At 30.4% G+C, this 21543-nt stretch overlaps 1 protein-coding gene across 7 annotated transcripts in view; it reads right to left on the bottom strand.

Annotated features, from left to right (window-relative positions):
- The window catches only part of upSET (SET domain-containing protein upSET), a 485572-nt gene that overhangs the window by 31630 nt on the left and 432399 nt on the right, over positions 1-21543 (bottom strand). For 5 of the 7 annotated variants that reach the window (XM_089595068.1, XM_089595071.1, XM_089595074.1 and 2 more), the window contains one exon: positions 4570-4707. The exons of the other annotated variants lie outside the window; for them this stretch is intronic. In XM_089595068.1, the coding sequence (XP_089451194.1) occupies positions 4570-4707 (138 nt within the window). The remainder of the gene's footprint in view (positions 1-4569; positions 4708-21543) is intronic. 7 annotated transcript variants of the gene reach the window in all.

The following is a 21543-nucleotide window of genomic DNA, read 5'->3' as shown; positions in this document are numbered from 1 at the left end:
TGTTAGTTCAGTAGTAAGTATGCTTGTTACACTCTAATAAGGAGAATGAAGTTAAGACCCTTTGCGCTGATTTCACTATAACGATAAGTGAAGTATGTTGTGTATAATTGAGTGGAGTTCGTTCAGTGGTAAGTATGCTTGTTACGGATACAGTACCATTCTAGAGGTCGTGGGTTCGATTTTCTTAAATGAAGATTTAAAAAAAAACTGTTTTTATGAAAAAGTTCTTATAAAACCCCAGCCATTTTAAGGTATATTTTTCCGTTGAATCTTCCTTTAGATTGATTCCAGGGTTTTTCCTTTGCCCCACAAGTCTTCAGACGTGGGTAAATGCGAAACAGTGGCACGGCCATAGATCTGGGTTAGCCGATTCGATGCCAGGCAGGGATCGCTGGGCTTTCTGGCAAGATGTGGTCCCTAAAACATGAAGCTTCTTTAGGGATGCTAATTAATTTTGATCCCATGCTACGGCAAAAAGCGCTGGTTTAACAGGCTAGGAGTAGGCGTCCTAAAATATGGAGTCTTTTCCAGGGAAAAGCTACGCACTGGCGAGTGGACCTGATACCCCATTAGAGTAGAAAATGCCAGCTTCACTGGCAAGATGTTTCACGGGGGATTTTGCCACTACATGAAAGCAGAGTATTTTGCAGGGTATAAAAGCAACGAAACTTGAAACTTTGACTATATTACGATTTTACATTCCTTTCGTAAGAGTCAGAGGTATATTATACACTTTACTTAATTTGCGTTTATTGTATTCACCAAAATTTGTATTGTAAAGAATTTATTTTATTACTCATAGATTTTTGTACCTGATGAGGGCCGGGACATTATCCAAACGGCCGAAATGTCTTTTTGTTCCTAATAAATACAAAATTTGACAGTACCACTATTGAACGATATTTTAATTACTAACCAAGTGTCATTGGATGTCTTATATTACTATTATTTACCATTTAATTGTTTTAATAAATTTCAAATAACGTCCCCTATCACGTGCGAAATTCTTTGTATTTTTATCGTTCACTCAGTGAAAAATGGGTTTTTCAAATATGGTGTCTTTGTTATAACACAAAAAATAAATGCATAATAGTACCGCTAGAACAACGAACTTAGAAGTAATATATTAAAATCAATACTTGTTGATGCTCCGTTGGTAAGAAGTCAAATAGTCGGATTACGACCGAGCATGGCATTCAAGTACTTAAAATCTTACCAAACAATATATGTGTACAAATGAAATATATAGTGCTAATGACCCTCAGAGTTTCTTATAAGTGTAAGTATGTATATTTCTTTTAATAAACCCTAATTGAAACGTCTAATATTTTGTCTTCATTGTTTCTTTTATTTAGGAGATGTGCAAACGACAATCTCACGATTTTTATAGTGGCTCAGAAGTGATTGTTAAATTTATCACTTGGAGTTGATTTTCACTTTCTATTAAAAATTTGTTTCCACATTACTTCACCTGGAAATTCGAGTTTCGGTAGCAGTGTATAGGGAAGAAAGCCAACATTCCTTTCCTATCGATACGACACTTATATCGTGTAGAGGGGTCAGGAGAAAAAAACTCCCTGCTCTATACTTCTCCTTGCGAGAGAAAGAGAAAGTGAGAGTGAGGGAGAGAGAGGGATAGAGAGAGAGAGAGAGAGAGAGAGAGAGCGAGCAGCAGTGCCAAGGTGCACAAGTATCAAGTACTTACCTACGTTGCATTTATTTATTTTTTTGGAGCTGTGAGAAAACTTCTACATGTATAAATGTTTAAATGCTGTTGATATGCAAAAATTTTTATTAAATAATTGAATCTATAAAATGTTATTCAATACCTAATAACATTTGAAGGATTTTAAATAAAATTAAGTTGTTCTGACCAACTTGTTTTGCTTTTCAGGCTTGTTAATATCCACTAACCAAAAACCTAAACATAACCTATCACCACTGAAACTAATTGTTTTCGGATGGCTTTGCCTCGGGGACAACTTCACCCCCGAAGCAGATTATCGAGTTTCGTCCCTTGTAGTGTAATTTACTTTTTTATCAGCAGCTTACTTTCTAAATTCATGAGTTTGAAATACTTGTCAATTAAAATTATAGTTTCTTGTAATTTTTAGGCTTTTCTACTTTTTACTACTAAAAACTGGTCATCATAGTCAGGTTGAAATTTCTAATAAAAAAAGCTCGATAAAAACATAGATAAAATTTCAGGGCAAGTTGCTGGACAAAATTTGAAGAAAACTAAAATTGGATATTTGGACTTTTAACACAGGCCTTACCATTTATTCACTGCATATGATTTAAAAACTGAGCCACATTTGTTGAAGTAATACTCTTTCAAATAGTATTACCAAAATATTCATTCGCTAAGCAAAATCAAAGGATATTTAGTGTTGAAAGTAGTTACCGAAGGTTCGTAGGTTTGCTTGTTGTTCGGTCTGCTATCTTACAAGCCCGCAAAATTGAAACACATTTAAATTTATTTTTATATTTTATGTACATACTTCAGCACACAATGCACAATGCAGATTGATATTTTTTGTTTCGATATAGGAACCCTCAAAAAGAGTTTAGACAATGTATTACGGCTTAGACTAACTTGACCACTACTTGAACTTTTATTTATAGTCTTTACTGGAGAGCCTTCTTAATGTGCTAATAAAAGTATGGATTTGTGAATAATTTGTGCTGAAAATAATTTTTCCCAAAACTTAGTTCTACAGTTTTTAAAAAGAGAAAAAAAGAAGAAGTTGACTGATAAAGTGTAACTGGAGTTATACATTTTTGCAAATGAGTTTACAAGACAAAAAACTTGCTATTCTTAGATATACCATCAACTGTATTATGAAAAATATGTGAAAAAACCAAAAGCAAAATTGGAGATGTGTTAGTCAACATTTATTAAAATTCATACAATTTTTAGAATAGTTATCTTTTTTTTTTCATTTAGTAGGTTTTGGTAGGTATTTAATAGGTTCATGAGCGATGGTCAAATAGTTTACAAGAACGTGCAAGCTCTTAAAAATGCATTATTTTGCTTATCATGCAGTAAACAAGCGCGTTATATCTATTAATGATGCAACAACGTTTAGTTCTTTTTATCTTTGCTATTCTAAATTAGTACATTCAACAAAATTTATGTTTTTCGCACTAATAGGAAAATGTATTATTGCTGCCAGACATCTTGTAAAAGACTTGTTAACACATATTTCTACAAGATCTTCAGTAGAAATTGTGTTAATGATTAAATCTCTCACGTATCTTTCATCTCAGTCTATATATTTTGAATAGAATGCTCAAAATAAGCTATTTTAAAGATCGGGAATGAAGTTGTACGGAATATTTATTGGTTATTTCGAAATTTGCAATAGATTATTAAGTAATTATTTGTGAGTTATTTCTATGCAGAGTTATTTTTATGAAACATGTTGACAAATTTGTTGAGTGTTACAATAATATGTAGATGTAGGTTAGGTTTAAAATACTTATTTTCTATTAGGCAACTTTTTTTTGTCTTACGGTTTTTTCAATAAGGACTCTTGTTAAAAAAAAGTAAAAAATTTTAAGAATCTGTTTGATATTTCACCTCGAGTCTCACGGCTGGATCTGCGCCTCAGAGCAACGAGGGGGTAAACACTATGGATACTCTGGGTATGAGGAAGCGGCAGGGACAGTTGTAAAGGTCAGGTAAGAATAAAAGGAGGAGTTCAGGTGGTTAGCAGGGCCAACAATTGGGTTGGGATTATAGGTCACCGATAGGTAATAGAAAATAAGATAAATGGCTTTACTAGTTAGATTTATAGGATTAACACCTTTTACACCAAAGTGGTAAAGGTTCCTGGTAAAAATTATTTGAATAATACGTGGGTCGGAAAAAAACTAAAAATGTGAAACTTTTGACAATTAACGGTGCTTGATAAATAAAAGATGCAAAACCGGATTAACAGCGTTTTCAAAACTTTTTTAATAGATAATGAAATTAAAAGTTTGTGTGGATCAGAAAAAAATGTTATAGTAGTATTATGATGATACTGTATTGAAGTTGTTAAATATTTAAAAAAAGCTTTATTTCTCTTTACTCAAAGTGAATTATGTAGACCAAAAAATATTTACCTACCAACTTGTAAGGTTATTCTTACTAAAGTTACAGTTGTATTCGCAAATATTGTGTGTTATGAATTTAAGTTTCAAGTAAAATTTTTTATCTATTTATGATTAACATGGTTTGATATAAAGATATCAAGCCAACTTAGACGTCAACTTCAAAAGATATTATTTATAATTCATGTGTCATAGATTTACGAGGAAAGAAAACAATCAAAGTGTGCCAAAGCTACGGAAGTACACGTGACCCGATTAATGATCGACAAGCCCGAAAACAAGGTGTTGATGTTTATCAGCTCATGTCGATTGTTTGAAAGTAAATATCAAGTGAACAAAACAAAAAACAGTTACTACAACAGAAAGTCAATTTTTCTAATTTTTACTATTGTTTTGCAAACAAACAGTAAACTCGAGACCTGCTAAAGAAATCGTAGAATATTTTATTTAATTAATACTGTATTTAAGTACCTTGTTTGCGAGTTTTTTCCTCTTCATCGTCATTCAAAAAAAGACCAAACTCGCGTTTTAACCTTTCCGTCAAATTTTCTCTTTGGCGTTCGACGAGCGTGGGTGCTGCTGACCAACCCATTGCTCCATCTTCACCACCTGCAAGTAAAATTTTTCGATAGTACTTTTCTTCATGTTATGAAAAGCAAAAATAAATGCGACTGTCTGAATATTTACCGTAATAATATTAGTTATGAGCAAAATTTTTTTAATGTTTACTATTTTTAATTTGATTTGCAGGTTTAATTTTTTTTCGCAGGAATAATACACTAAAGGAATGATGAACGTACTTTAAAGAATTAAAAACATACATGTATGTCTTTCAAACTTTTCAATCATATTACTGCTTAAATTTGGTGTTAGTTTTTTAAGCGAAGAAATCTAAGTCAAATTCGTATTTTAAAAGAAAACATTCTATTTTTCATAGTTTCTAATCCAGCAAAAAAAATTCAGTGTAAACAAAAATTTAAAATTTTGTATTTATAATAACTTTTTAAGAATACCAATTGTTTCAGTGCTCAAGTTGTATAGGTATAATCCCAGATTAAACATTAAAACGTATATAAATAATACATTATAATGTTAAAAGAAGTTAGTAGGTGTACATTTTGTGTGTATCGAGACAAAGACTACTATGTACCTAACTAGTTATAACCTACTGAGTCTGAAAAATGAAGATTTATTTATAATAACTTTAAATTTTATATTAAGCTTTGAAAAACTACAACTACCCCTCAAGAAAGAGACAGGCAACGCAAAACTCTCTATAAAAGCTGAATCACCCACCAGTTTACCATTCCATACAATATTACAGGAAAAGTTCAACAATTATCCGTCGTATATTTATCACTAACACTTAGGTGCTGTTACAATAACACTAATTCAGATCGCCTCTTACTATCTTAGATGAAGGTAACATTAACAAAGAGGTATTTGGGGCCATCAATCACAAATCTGCTATTAGAATTAGGATATTCTAAAATACTAAACCTTGTACGGTAAAAATAAACTTAATAATAGTCCAAATCTTAATCAAATATTAAAGTTAGTTGATAAAACCTCAAAAAGTTACTCAAAAGTTTCAGAGAATTTAATGTCTTGTATTTCCAATAAAGTTTTACACAGACTTTTACGAACAAGCATAAGACTTGCCATACAGAGTTCTTTTAACTAATGTTCGGAAATTACGGAGGAAAGAAAAATTTTAATAGTATCAGTAGTTTTATAATAGCGCTTATTCCATAGTATACATATTTTTATAGTGGTTAGTAGAGATAAGAGCATAACAGATGTTACCTCTTAGAACGTTGAGACGTGTCTGGCTTAGTAATATTATTAACGAAGAAATTTTAGAATAACAATATGCAAATACGTACAAGCAACCCTATTGGCTACTGTCCTTACTTAATATAACAGTAAGAGACACAGTATAATAATTACGTAATAAAAAAAAAATAATAAAGTCCTAAATCAAAAAATAGATAGAAAGTAAAAGTTAAAAATTTAATAAATAATAATTTTGAACTATAAAGTAAAGTTGCACTTATTATATCAAGAAAATGTAACTATTAAATTTATCAAGTAATGCTAAAAGAAGTAAAAATAGGAGTAATACATCAAAAGCATACAGTTGGCGTAAACACCAACCTTTACATTTTTTAATTTTTGCAATATCAGTTTTTTAAAACATTACAAATATAATGTGTCCTAAACATTTTTGTTTACAACCCGTAACAAAAACAACGTATTGAATAAAAATTAAATTAAAAGATAAAGGTGTCGGAATATCTGTAAAAGTACCTGAATATTTTATTGTGAGTACTTTGCATAAAATTGACTATGAAATATTTTTTTTTTTTTTTTTTTTCGCGTTATACAAAAACAGTGCTCAATAAAGAAAATTACTAAAAAAAAATCTATACAGCTGAAATATTTATTATGAATAAAATAAATCTAGAAAGTAACAAATAACTCATATTTTCTACCATTAAATTTTTGTTAAAAAACTGCTTTTTAAACTATTACATAACAACTGTAATTTATTAAATTTTTATAATAAAATTAAGTGTTAATATAAAAGATTTTTATACGTACTGAAAAAAATGTATCTATTTTAAATTTTAATGTACTAATTTCATAGTGGTATTTTATTGTTGAAAGATATAGAGCATCAAAATTAAAATAGTAAGAAACAATTTGGTTTTATCATTAATTGTACATACATAACTAATTACTAAAACTTATACGTCGAAGAATTAGGTAACATAAAAAAATTCATTTTTTAGTATTGGAAAGAAGTATTTCATTATACAAAAAAAATAGGTAATCAAATGAATAATTTATTAATTAACGTAATATACAATCAAATCGAATTCATTACTGAACTGTAAATGAATATTGAAATTAGAAATAAGTTACAAACCACACTAGAACAGGGAGAAAGAGGTTAATCTATATCCAGGGTTGCTCGTAGCAAAGTGGATAGGGTACTCAGCTAGAGTACAGAAGATTGCTGGTTAAGTTTTTTAGAATATTTTTTTTCATTTCAGCAAAAGTAGTAAACAATAATGAATTGAAATTAAGAATGTATTTTCTTCACATATGCGCTTTGGTGTGGTGTAGCAGGATGGAGTCCGCAAGTCCAAATAAAAAATTAACTCGAGTTTTACTTTTTTTTTTAAGGTCATTAATCTGAAATTGTCAGTTTTTAAAAGGAGAGGCTTCGAGAATCTGTGGAGAAGCCGTAGGGGTCTAGAAAAAAATCGTACAAAGTCAAAATAATAAAAAAAGATGGTACTCTACGTCATATTATGAGGGGTCAGTAAGAATAGGTAGTCAGGGAGTGAGGGGGGTTCTACATGGGTTTGTGAGGGTGAGGCTTAAGGTGTACATAGGAAAGTAGTGAAAAGTCAGGACAAAACTCGTGCTAAGTCACAATAACGGAGAAAAAGATGGAAATTCACCCTATATTGTGGGAGGTCTAGTAGGGGGGCTAATAGGAACTGCAGCGATTATATGGAATGCCATATACAGTATACATCATATTGTTTAGATGCTTCGTAGATGCTTCCATATTTTGGCCGTAGTAAGGTTCCAGTTGCTAACTAATGTATATTAGTAGAGCTTCGCCCCCCCTGCGCGCTCTGCGCACCAACCCCCAATTAACAAAGTAATATTATAGTATTAGCAGTAAATTGCTCAGTTAGAGGTGCTTGTGTTGCCACTTATTTATTTAGAGGTTAATTAAACTATTTTAATTTGGTTTAATTTCACTGGTTAAAAAATAAAAACTTACTAAGGGTGAGCTAAACAGATTTAAAATCATACAAAATAATGCTTTTTTACACTCCTACAAGCTTAGTGCGCTGACTCTTTAACCAGATCATAGTTAAGTTCAAAAACATTTTATTTGATGCGCTAACCTTATATCAGCTGAAATTTTAGAGCAATACGTGAATGTTAAGAGCTGAATATATTAACTTATTTATTCAAATAGTTATTTGGTATTTAAAATAATTATTCCCGTTAGGAAAGTAATAGTATGTTGATAGTATAGAACTTTAAAAACATGGTTTACCACATGCATATCTCCTCATAACACTACATTGTAACAATAAAATAATTTTACCTGAACGTATTAGTGAAATTAAATCAATTAAAATACATGCTTCACGATTCTCACACTAAAAAAATCCCATGTTTAAATACATCTAACAACAAACGTATCAAAACTTTTCCAAACCATTTGTCAACATAACATTTTAAAAATGGTTATCTCGAATATATCAAAAAAAATAATACTTTGGATAATCATGTATACAAGACTAAAAATAACCATCAACTTATAGTTGACAATTTAACGGTTGTACCATATAATAAAATTTTTTAAATGAAATATAGATGTCACATAAACATTAAATATTGTTAATCTATTCAAAGCATAAAATGAATATACGACTACATTCATAAAGGTAGTAATAGAGCTATAATTGAAATTAAAAAATTAGGTATTTCTATTGATAAAATTTTAGATGAAATAAAAAACTATGTTGATGGTAGATATTTCAGTCCCATCGAAGCAGCATTGAGATTACAAGAATATCCAATTTGTGGTAGAAGTCACAAGGTTGTAAATTTTGCGGTGCACTTCGAGAATAAACAAAAATTAACTTTCGAAGAAACTAAAATCGGAAAGATAATAGAGAAATGGCATACGCATCTAAACTTTAAAATGTGTGGGGGTGGCGGAGGGGCGTGGGGGGGGGGCTTACTAAAAAAATAAGGAATGTTTTGAATGAGTAAAAATAATGGTGGAATTAACGGAATTTTCCCTTATTTTGTAGGGGGGCTACGGTGGGGAATGCGGGGGGTCATAGTAGCTATAAAATTGAGCGGGGGGGGGCTGCAAGGGGGAAGATGAGCTTGGAGGGTTTTCGGCTATTATTTTGTCGGGTTAAAACGTCATTGACATTGACATCACACACACATAATCGAATTTGTCCTTATTTTGCATGGGGGTTGTAGAGGGTGTTTGAGGGGCTGCGGGGGAGGGGGTTGTGTGAAAAGCCCCATCCTTACAACTATATAATATAGAAAGATATGGATGGATTTTGAACCCATTGAAATTGGGTAATTTTTCCTCGTCGTTTATCCTTGCTCCGTAACTTAACTCCTCAGCTCCTCCGAGGCCTCTTCCTTAGTTCCTCTTCGGCTCTTTTTCAAATGACATAACATGTTATTTTATAGATTTTTCGCAATTTTAACTTAAGAAAAATGGTTTATTACGCTTTCTTGTTCTTCCTCAGATGTTTTCACTCCTCGTAAGCTCCTACTTTCATCACATTTTTTTGTACTAAAAAGTTACTTTAGTGTAGACGGTCACCCTTACCCTCAAAAATGTTCTTTACTCCAATTTTACCTACTCTCAAAAACAAGGAGGAATTTTCGTGTTATCTTAGTTATTTAAAAATAATAATATTAATCATGGTCCTCACACCCTAAATAAATCATACTTATTTTCGTACGTTATAATGCCATTTTAGTGGGGTTTTGCCTTCTTATTCGAATATCCTCAGCTTCTCTTTATTTTAGGAAAATTAAAACGTAGAGAGTTTAATTTACATTTAACATACACTCACAAAAATACAGACATAACTACATTAAACATCATTTATTTTAACAACAACGTTTTAAGTGCTGGGACAATAATATTAAATCGGAAGAAATTGCAAAATTGTACATTAAAGATAAGAATTAAGTTACTATGATAACGGAATTTAAGACATTTAATTCTGAATATTTACAAACACACAAAGGTTAACATCTGGCAAAATAATCAAGTAGCTCTGAGATACGTTAGGTTATCAAAGAACTGAAAATATTATCATCGTGGTTCTGGAGCAGGCTAAGTCGCTAAGTGCACAGGCCCCGAAACCTTTTTAGTGTATATATATTGTTACATATAGTCTTAAGGAGGGTTACCAAGACACTACCTTATTTCTCAGTCCTTCATTGGATTTAAAAAATAGTTAATAAAACGTGTCTTGGAGCTGTAAAAGAGATAATTAAATATTTCTTGATAACTTTTATGCTTCTTTTAAATTTTTAGTTTTAGTAGATAATTTAATAGCTGTACCAAATAAAGTTTTTGTTGACCTAATATAAGTGCCATTGAAATGTTGACTGCTGTGCATCAATACCATTTATAAAATATATCTTTGATTCTATTTGTCAAGAATATAATTTTGTAAATTTTGAAAGTAAAAAAAAATGAAGATATTCATGATAAAATTATAAAGTAAATTGATAGTAGATATTAAAGTTTCATGAAAGTTGCATGGAGATAACAAGAATTTGTAATACGTGCTAGAAGTAATAGTTTGATTAATTCAACAGTCCATTTTAGAAACAGACAAAAGTTATTATCGAACAAACAAAATTGAGAAAATCCATAAATAACTTAGGAAATCCTTTCATAGCTTGGTTTTTATCAAGTTACGTCAACGATTTTACAAAAAATATTAAATATGTAATCATTTCGGAGTATAACAGTTTTTACAACGAAATAAAGGTGAAAAAATGACAGCAAGTCATAAATAAATATAACTATAATAGGTAAATTGAATTTTGTTACTTCAGGAGATCAGTATAATTTTGTTTTAATAGTGATATTTTTAAGGAAAGGTGCTTTAAGTGTCAGAGATTCAAATACACACGAAAAAACTTTTTCAAGGAAACTGCTATAAGCATGAGTTGAGTAGATCACAATTCTCCAACTGATGTAATTTTTAAAGAAGCGAATTCATTATTCTATCTAAACCACAAATAAACTTTTTTCTATGGCATGGACTGGTGTTGTCTTATTATAACTTCTTAAGGGAATGTCAGAAACATGTCAAATTACGTTTCAATTATCATTAGAATTAAACAATGTTAAAAGTACATTTTTGGAACTACAACGTAGAATAAAAATCTTGCTGGAAATTAATGTCATCATTTGCGATAAGGCTTTAATCATTCCACAAATGCCTTAAAAATAGTTGAGCAAATTTTTTGAGACTTATGCTACAGTAATTAACTTTTTGGAAACTAGAAAACTGTTTTAGGGGCCGAGTTTTGACCAATTTGCTTATTTTAATTATCTGCTACATGACTTCTTGGGAAATTAGAGCCAAGAGTTACTAAATGTTGTATAAATAATAAAAGTTGAATATTTTATTACATGTAACATTACAATAAGTTGGTACGTATAACATTAGAATATTTCGTATAACAATGTACTTCATTAACTTAAATTAATTTGAATTAAATTAAAGTTAGTTTTAGAAAGTAAATATAATGCTTTAATATCTTCAATTAATTTTATTAGAAACTAAAAGTTTAAACAAAGAATAATGTTTTTTGCATAGTAAATAATGTATACGGGTCGTTCTACTTGAAATTGCATATTTCATGTCCAAGTCAATTAATAAGTCGTTTAAGGAGGTATTGATCTGGAAACTTTTTTAATTATTCAAAAGATGTTAACTGCTGAAGTTACAACAGAAGTCAGACCATAAAAGAGTATTCCTTAAGTTTGAAATGCAAAAAGTGGGCTAAATTAGCGTTACGGGCTCATGTTTCATTCGAAAATTTGCAGTTTTAACTACTCCTAGAATCTAAACACAAAGATTTTTTTTGTTCGGTATAGGATCATAAATTTACTAGCTCTAATAATATTTTTACGTCCTTTAGACAGCCAAAAACAATTTTATCTATGAGTTGCATGCCGTTTATGTTGTAAGACCGAAATCTTATAAATTTAAAATTTAGACAGAAAATATTTTCACAATCGCACGTTATTGAATATGGGCATTCCAATTGGGTCGTATTATATTTTACAAATGTTAAGGATGTTGCATGAATTTTTTCCGATTTTTCCATTCCAATAAGCCAGTTCTACGGTCTCGCGACTTTGAAGATTCTGTCTCCCCAAAATAAGAACTAAGAGCCCGTAACGCTAAGGAATGTTATGTATCTTTTTTAAGCATTAGGTTATCGACTCACAGATTCAAATACACACGAAAAAACTTTTTCAAGGAAACTGCTATAAGCATGAGTTGAGTAGAGCACAATTCTCCAACTGATGTAATTTTTAAAGAAGCGAATTCATTATTCTATCTAAACCACAAATAAACTTTTTTCTATGGCATGGACTGGTGTTGTCTTAATATAACTTCTTAAGGGAATGTCAGAAACATGTCAAATTACATTTTAATTATCATTTGAATTGAACAATGTTAAAAGTACATTTTTGGAACTACAACGTAGAAAAAAATCTTGCTGGAAATTAATGTCATCTTTTGGGGTATGGCGTTAATCATTCCACAAATGCTTTAGAAATAGTTGAGCAAATTTTTTGAGACTTATGCTACAGTAATTAACTTTTTGGAAACAAGAAAATTGTTTTAGGGGCCGATTTTTTACCAATTATTTATGATACTAAAAAAAGTAACAGAAATAAAATAATATCAGAAATAATGAAAGTTCGACATTTACTGCCATCATTTACATTATTTAATTAAGTGATAATCCTACTTCAAACGATGCCAAATTTCCAAAATTATTATTGAAAATGAAAAATGAGAACGTACAGTTATTTATGGTTAATGAATAATGTATGTTTTAAAATATTTAATAAAGAGTCAGACTTAAGTTATAGTAGTGTAATTTTATCAACACATATGATAAATGAATGTATTTCTTAAAAAGTAACAGTTACAATTTTATAGAAGGAGCTGCGATTTATTATTATAATGAAGATAAAACAATATGTAGAAATAATGGTAAATCTAATAATAAAAGTCATACAAATTTCCCAACAAAAGTTTTGAATATTATTCGTCAAGGTACTTTACTCTCCGAATCAAACTGTTAAATTGGATTAGTAATACTGTTAATCAAAAATTGAAGTTCAATGAGATTGAAAATATAGGAATGGTTTAAATAAACTATTAAAGAAAAAATAATCACTGCTGAAAAAAATCTGTAATCAAGTAGTTTTTCAACGGAGAACCTTATAGACAGGATATTCAATTCATTTACCATTTTTATTGTATCTAAAGCAATTCCCACTTTTTTTAGCGTTTTCTATGACAATTAATAAACCGCAAGAATAAACTTTTGACAAAATCGGTTTGTACTTGAAACATCCTTTATTTTTATATGGACAATTTATCAGCTTCTATAGCTTGCTCAAGGTCATTGTGCACCTAGAGTGTTTGTTTTCAGTAAGTATATTGACCCGATTCAACGGCTTTGCTAGTTGAAATACCGAAATATGGATTGATGAGTATGTGTACATAGAACATGGAAAATTCATGATAAATATCGTAATGATTCGATAGTTATGGATTTGTATTATTTTATTATATCATTATTATTAAGAAATGAAGTGTTATGAACAACTTCTTCATTTACGGAGTATGAGTTATATTTATGTATTATGTATGTATTTTCTGATCTTCTAGGAGATAATCGGGAAGAAGTCAGGATAAGGTAGAAACGTTCTTGGTGTTAGTAATACTAGTACTTTCACGCAAACTTCTTCGGAAAGATTTTCGAATATCCACGACAGGTGTACTTATCTGATATTCGTTCAGGTGACTCTGTCTCACGAGTAATCTTTACTTTGGTTGTCGCCTTCTTGATGCCTCATTAATGATTTTACTTGCATCGAGGAGTTATTTATATATACATAGATGGAAAGACGAAATTCAGGGTACAAGCCCAAAAGTCATCCTTACTACATTCATATATATACCAAAAGCAAGCAATAGATACAAATGCTCCAAAGTTAGAGTTAAGTTCGTGATTTATTAAACTTCGTTAATTTTAATATATTACATAAGAAGTTGATTTTTGATTTGAGTATACAGAGCTACTATTATTTGTATTCATTCTATTCATTTAGTCTTGGCAGGGCCACAGAAAAAGGACAGTGAGGTATAGGGTACGAGCCTACTACACTCTATCGACTACTTGCTGGGACTGCCGCTTTCCGCTAATTCTCGCTCGCTCATTACCTCAATTTTCTCCCACTTGTTTTAAAATTTTTTCTTCTTCTAAAGGGTGTGGAATATTTGGTTCTAACACTATGTGACCGAAATTTTCCGTTATAAATTATATATTGCTTTTTCTAGTGTAAAAATTCAAACGACATTTTTGTGAAGTCAAAGATAGAAAATAATATCCAACAAGTCAATGTAGTGAAATGGAGATTTTTTCTAAAAGATATATTAATATAAAGAAACTTACATGTATGGGTCATTTTACTAAAAACGGTATATTTCGAGGGCCAGAATAGACAAACACTTGAAACGGGTTTTTAATTTTTCTAGAATTTTTTTTTGTATTGTCCGTAACCAAAATAAGCTAAAATTTTTTGGGCTATGCTGGATCTGCACAGGAAAACTTTTCACGACGATTTTCTTCTTTTATTCAAGAAAAAAAGGAATGTTACGAGTTGGAATAATTGTCTTCAGATCATGATTGTACCACTCACAGAAAAAATTTAACCGTATCCTTGCACTTGTACGATGTACAAAGCCCCTACTATTATAAACTACACTATCTGAGACGACAATAAAGTACTGCACAAAGATATGATGCGATTCGCTCAAAAAAAGTAGCGTGCCAAGTTTGAAAAATTATCTTAAAAATATGATGATACCACTCGCAGTGAAAATTTAACTTTATTCTTGTCTTGTACGATGTACTGTGTTCCTAATATTATGTACTATACTATTTCAGCAGATAAGCTATGACTCAATGAAGATACAATGCGTTTTATATTGTTACGAGAGAGCGTTACGGGCTCTTATGAGATAGTCAAAAAATCAAGATTGTAACGTAGCAAACGCAGATAAGGCTTTGCCACTGCACTAATATCACATATAAAACAGCTAAATTTTAACCCACCACCTTCCAAGTCGATAACCTAGTGCTTAATAAAGATACATAACATTCCTTAGCGTTACGGGCTCTTAGTATTTATTTTGGGGAGAACACACATAGGATGTTAGTGGGTGGCTTCCGCGACTAGGCCAGTAGGCTGTCGTGGTAACCCGGTAGAAAAAAAAAAAAAAAAAAAATAGAGTTAATAAAAAAGTAAATGAAAAATTGTAACAGCATGTAAATAATTGCTGGAATTTTTTTCTATTAAGTTAAATAATTATGTTCCACTTATTTTTATTATAAACTGTTTTTTATTGCTTTCTACACACCAACTGAAGCTGATTTTTTTATAACAACTACACGTAACTTATGTTAAATGTATCTAATATGTCTACGTTATTATTATACTTACTTATACTATTTACACTTTTTAATTTAAAAAAAAATTTTTCATTTCAGACCTTTCGCCTCCTACCTCAAAGCCTATGTGAAAGATCATAACGCAATAATATAGAGAATGCTTTTTAAAAATTCGACTCAGTAAAAAAAAATAAAGAGAAGTTAATTAAATTATTTATGATGAGGCTTCAATGATTCTAAAATTAGCAATAGAAATAGTTGACAGAACATTAATAGATTTATGTGATACTGATAAATATTTTAGAAAAAAATAAATTATTTTAGAAGGTGAATTTTGTTAGATTCTCACGTGATAAAAAACGGTAATAGAAGAATCATAATGGAACAAACTATTAAGTTTTTATTTGTATGGAACTCATTCCAAATTTTAATAGTAGATTTCAATATTTGTTTGAACAATAAAAAATTTTCAAAAGTATTATTGAAAATTACGAAAGGGGAAATAAAAACTTTGAACATTTCTAAAAATTGGATATCAAATGATGTACGTTTTTAAATATTTTTTAATATCCATAATTGTTCGATGAATAGTGTTATAATAACATACATAACAGGAGCAGCGTTGGCTCAGTGGTAAGCGTGCTTGTTACTGATACAACGCACTTCTAGGGGTCGTGGGTTCGATTTCCAGTAATTGCAGATTTTTTCAAAAACTGTTTTCATCGGGAAAAGTTCCTATGTAACCCCAGCTGTTTCGGGGCGGGTTTTTCCGTGGAATTTTCCTTCAGAGTAATTCCAGGGTTTTTTCCTTGCCCCACAGGTCTTTCGGACCTGGGTGAATGCAAAACAGTGTTAGAGCTATACGTAGGGATTAGCGAAACCGATGCGCCAAGCAGGAATCGCCGGCCTTAGCGGCGAGGAGTGGTCCCTGAAACATGGGGCTTCTCCATGGATGCTAATTAGCCTGGATCCGATGTTTCGGCAGATAGCGCTGGCTTAACTGGCGAGAAGTGGACGTCCTTAAATATAAAGCCCTCTACGGGGAAAGGCTATACCGTGCGAGTAGACCCAATGCACCGTTGGTGCAGTGTCAGTTTAATTGACAAGGTGTTTCACTGGAGATACTCGCACTGTGTCCATGGATTAGGTATAATATCAGTAAAAGGGTTGAAAAATGGATGTGGCAATACACCCCTACACATAAGTGGTGAGTGGGTGGCCCCAGCGACTAGGCCAAATAGGCTGCCATGGTAACCCGGTATAAAAAAAAGAATAAAAAAAATAAAAAATAACATACATAACGAGTACACCTGTTATTTCAATAAAAAAATTTTTTAAAAATTAGCTGGAGGAACTAAGACTTGCCATAGTACAGATAACGCAACTAATACACGAGTTGATAAATCGGAAGAAAATATTTATTTAAATTTTTCGGTGAAAATGTTGAACAATATTCGTAAAGGATTATCACCTAATGGACTTAATATAAAAATTGGTACAATAGTGATATTAATTAGAAATTTAAGTATACGAGATGAATTATGTAACAAAACACTTTTAAGAATCATGAAAATATTACAGAATAATATAGAAAGGAAAGTAACGACTGTAGCAAAAGTTTAAAATAGAGTTTATATTCTAAGAATAACTTGAGACACAGAAAACACCTTAACATTTCCTTTTATTTTGTATCGTAAAAAAAATACAGAAATAGTTTACATTGTTTAAAAGAGATTTTAACAGAATAAATTGACTTAACTTGATAATTTTTATTAATAAATTGGCAATATTTATTGCAATACATTAAAACTTATAATATTAATGAATATTTTATCATTTAACAAGTATACATGACATGATATCTTTTTATGATTACACTTTTTTGTAAAAAAATTTAATTTTGAATTTTTCAGCATACAAAATTCTTAATTTAAAAAAAAAATCTTTTTATAATATCAAAGCCTGGCATACATGTTATAAAAAATTATTATAGCTGTTTTTAATACATTTAGTTAATTTTATTATCATTGATATTTTAAATTGCAGTTGTAAAATTGAATTTTGATGCATGGATTTACAAAATTGTAATACAATAATTCTTATTTTATAACACGTATACGTTAAAGGAATAGGTAAGAGACAGACGAGTTTTTTAAATTAAGATAATATACATAAATATATATGTAAATTATTAATAAATTAAAAAAATGCATAAGTTGATGCTGTATACATAAAACAAGTATACATATTGTTGTAAGTATTATCCTAATTTAAAAGTGGATACGGGGAGTTCTGTACCTTGGTGGTTACAATATAGCTAAATTTAATAGGTTACTCATTTAACCTTTTTAAATTAGGTAATACTTTCACGGTTATTATTATTTAATAACTATATAACGTTTTATTTGTATATGTAGTTGTATCATGTCATATATACAGAGATCGAGAGGTCATCTACAAGAGAGAAAAAGGTGTTTCGTCCCGAGAGCACGCCAGGACTCATCAGTAAGGCTGATGACGTGCTCCCTGCCTTAGACACCGGAGAGGTGTGGGCTCGGATTGACTCGATCGCGCTTATGTATTAATCGTGCAGGAATTTCGCCGCTTGACAGGAGTGAACTATTAGGGGCTTGGCCATCTGGCGAGTAGAGCCTGACGCGAGAGATGTGAGACGCCACATATATATATATATATATATATATATATATATATATACATATTTATTTATATATATACATGTAAGAAATAATGAGTGTTACACTTTTCTAAAATAGAAGTAACACAAAAAAAATTGAATGCACTCAGAACTTTATGCTTATTAGTGAATTAAAAAGAATTTGATGATAATTATATTACGATTTTTTATACATTTATATTTATATTTATTATTTATTAATATTATTATATAATTAAACATGAATTTTATATTTCATCAAGGTGCTTAAGATCCATCTATTTGCCTCTTTGGAGGTGCGGAAAAAAAGATGAAAATAATAATTTTTGAAACTAAGTATAATTTGGAGGTGCGGAAAAATAGATGAAAATAATAATTTTTGAAACTAAGTATAATTAAATACATTGTGAATAAGTTCAATTTGTACCTAGTAGAGAAAGTTCTAAGGGGTCAAGAAAAATAGTATGGAAAGGCTGTGGGGTAACAAGAAAAATGGTGTGGGGGGCTGTGGGGGAACAAGAAAAATGGTGCGGGGGGCTGTGGTGGGGCCAAAAAATCAGCTTTAGTTGGTGTGTAGTAAGCAATAAAAAACAGTTTATAATAAAAATAAATAAAATATAATTATTTAACTAAATAGAAAAAAATCCAGCAATTATTTACATGCTGTTACAACTTTTCATTTACTCTTTTATTAACTCTATTATTATGCCTTTTTATTGCATCCTTTCTTGAAAATTTTCTTTCGCAATATTTACAAATCGTATTATTCTCCAGGTTATGTACATGTTATGTACATGTTTATGAAGCCGTAAATGTATTAGTTTTTTAAATTTTTGGTCACGGATAAGCCAACGTATAATTTTACCCTACATATGCTCTCGTACGTGGCGCACGTAATGTTTTTTTTTTTGCAACTATATTTGCATACACTACATTCGAAAAATTTGTTATTTTCTTTGTATGGATTTTTAATTTTTACGTAGTTCCAGAAACATAAAGGCATTATTCACACTTGAGTAAGTTTATGAAATATGTTAAAAAATTCACATCGTCATGAAACAATATTTAAATAATAATTTCATTGATTTAATACAAATATTTATTATTCAAATAAACTGTGCAAGAATATTTCGGACAATTTTATACTTTGGCTAATGCTGAGAAATTAAATTTTTTTTTATCTACTTTAGATGACTAAACATCAAAATTTTTTTCTAAATAATATTTTTTATTACTAAATTATAATTACGTTCTATGTGAATATAAATTCCATTTTAATTTTTGCATCTTGGTAACGCGATGTATCATTGACCATGCGAAAAGAGTGGTTTTTTAAAATATCATCCAATATTATTAAAACTTTGATCTTGCGATTCATTAATAGTGATTGGAAACATTAAGACTAAAGGAAATTGTTTTCTGTATAAAATAAAAGGTAATGATGATAAATTTTCTGTATTAAGAGTCATTTATGGTATAAAAACTCTATTTCCAATTTTTTCTCGAGTTACAATGTTTTCTTCAATATTGTATTCAAGTAGTTTTGTGATTTGCAATCTTGTACTGTTACATAAGCCATCAATTATACGTTAATGTCGTATCAACATAACAATTGCTCCAATTCTCAAATTTAGCTTATGCGGTGGTAAGCCCTTACGAATATTATTTTGAAATTTAATTGGAAAATTAATAATAATATTATTATCAAGTTAATTAACATCTTTGTAAGTAGCGTGATCTATGCTTAATATGTTTTTATTTCTCCTTTGTACATGATTTAGAATTTTATTGTTAAAAAAGTAAGTATGTTCATTATGAGAAGTAAATATAACGCTATTTATTAAGAAGTTAATATCTTTACCAAAAACATCGGAACATACATCAGTTGTTTTCATTTGTAAGTAACTTAAAACGATTCAATTTTTTTCAATGAGTAAGTGCAAATCCATAGCACTTACAGGGCCAACAACTATTCTATGACGTAAAGAACACACGATACTCTTCAGCATTATTGTGTTTTTTAATATTTTCGACCAAAAATCCACAGATTCAAAACAAAAATTTCTTTAATTAGAATTTTTTAACTGAGATATGTCAAGAATAGATGAAGAATTTTTGACTGATAACATTTTAGGTGTCAACACACTAAGATGGTACACTCAGTGAATTTCGGGTGAAGTCGAGACGGGCCCGTTAGAAATAAATAATTGACTACAAGATCAGTGTTAGCTCAGTGGTAAGCGTGCTTGATACTGATGAAACATTGTTCTGAAAGTGGTAGGCTTGGTCTTATTCAATGCAGATTCTTTAAAAAATTTTGATTTTATTAAAAAAAGTTCCACTGAGCTTCGGCTGTTTCGAGGCGAGTTTTACCGTAGACTTATTCTTTAGTGTGGTTCTAGGATTTTTACGTTACCCTACAGGTCTTTGAGCCTAGGTGAATGCACAACAGTGTTTAAGCTTTAGATACGAGTGAGCGGATCCGATGCCAGGTGTAGAGCAGGGAGTAATAGCTTAACCGACAAGAAGTAGAAAACTAAGATGAGTTTTCTCCAGGGGAAAGTTTTACTTCTACAGTGACAAGTAATTCCAGTGCACAATTGGAAAGTACCAGCTTAACTGGCAACGTGCGACAGTTGGGTAACAAGTCCTTTAGAAAAATTCACTATGCCTATAGTATAATAGGTATCAGTTAGATGATTGGTTAATTGATGCGGCAATGGTTGCAGTTAGATCATTGTTTGGCATTTAATGTCTCAGTTTCTTGCTTTTTATATCTTTTGAATCTGATATCTTTAAACCAGCTTAAATGCCATGTATCTTGTTTTCGATAAAATAAATGCAGATTCCTTGAGCACAAGTTTTTTTCCACATATTTCTCTTTTCAATAAATTTCTCATAACGAGATCCTTATAAATGTAAAATATGCCCTGTCTTCCTACTGATACATCACTGCAAAAGTAACGATATCAGTTTTATTTTAGGGATTCTTATACAGTTCTACCTCAGCGAGATTGATTGAGAATTCAAGGTAAAAGACAAAAAATTAGACGTCAGACTAATGACGTTTAATTCACGACAGATCTAACCAAAGTAAAGCTCAGCTAATCCTTTACAGATTTAATTATCTTTTGTTTTAGAAAGTTGTGATAGGAAACATTTTTGAAACGAACGGCATTATTTAACAAAGATACGTAATAAAACTGCTCTTTAGTTTAATTGGTTTTTTACTCTATCAATCAACATAATATTCATCGTAGTAATGTTTTTTGCTTTTTATGGGTACTGTATATGAAAATAGTTTTTAATTTATCAAAATTTTACATCCAAGGCAAGAAAAACAAAAAACAAAAAAAAAAGGAAAATGACTTGCATGTACAAATTATTAATAAGAATAAAGAAACTACCATCATATGAATCCAGCAGCACGATTGAAAGACGCTATAATTTAAATGCAATATTTGAAA

This window comes from Copidosoma floridanum, unplaced genomic scaffold (genome assembly GCF_036245765.1).
Source record: "Copidosoma floridanum isolate Cflo_tuat_1 unplaced genomic scaffold, Cflo_Japanese_pri ptg000024l, whole genome shotgun sequence".
Classification (NCBI taxonomy): Eukaryota; Metazoa; Arthropoda; class Insecta; order Hymenoptera; family Encyrtidae; genus Copidosoma; species Copidosoma floridanum.
The sequence above is the reverse complement of the archived record's forward strand: the minus strand, read 5'-3'. Positions and strand labels throughout refer to the sequence as shown.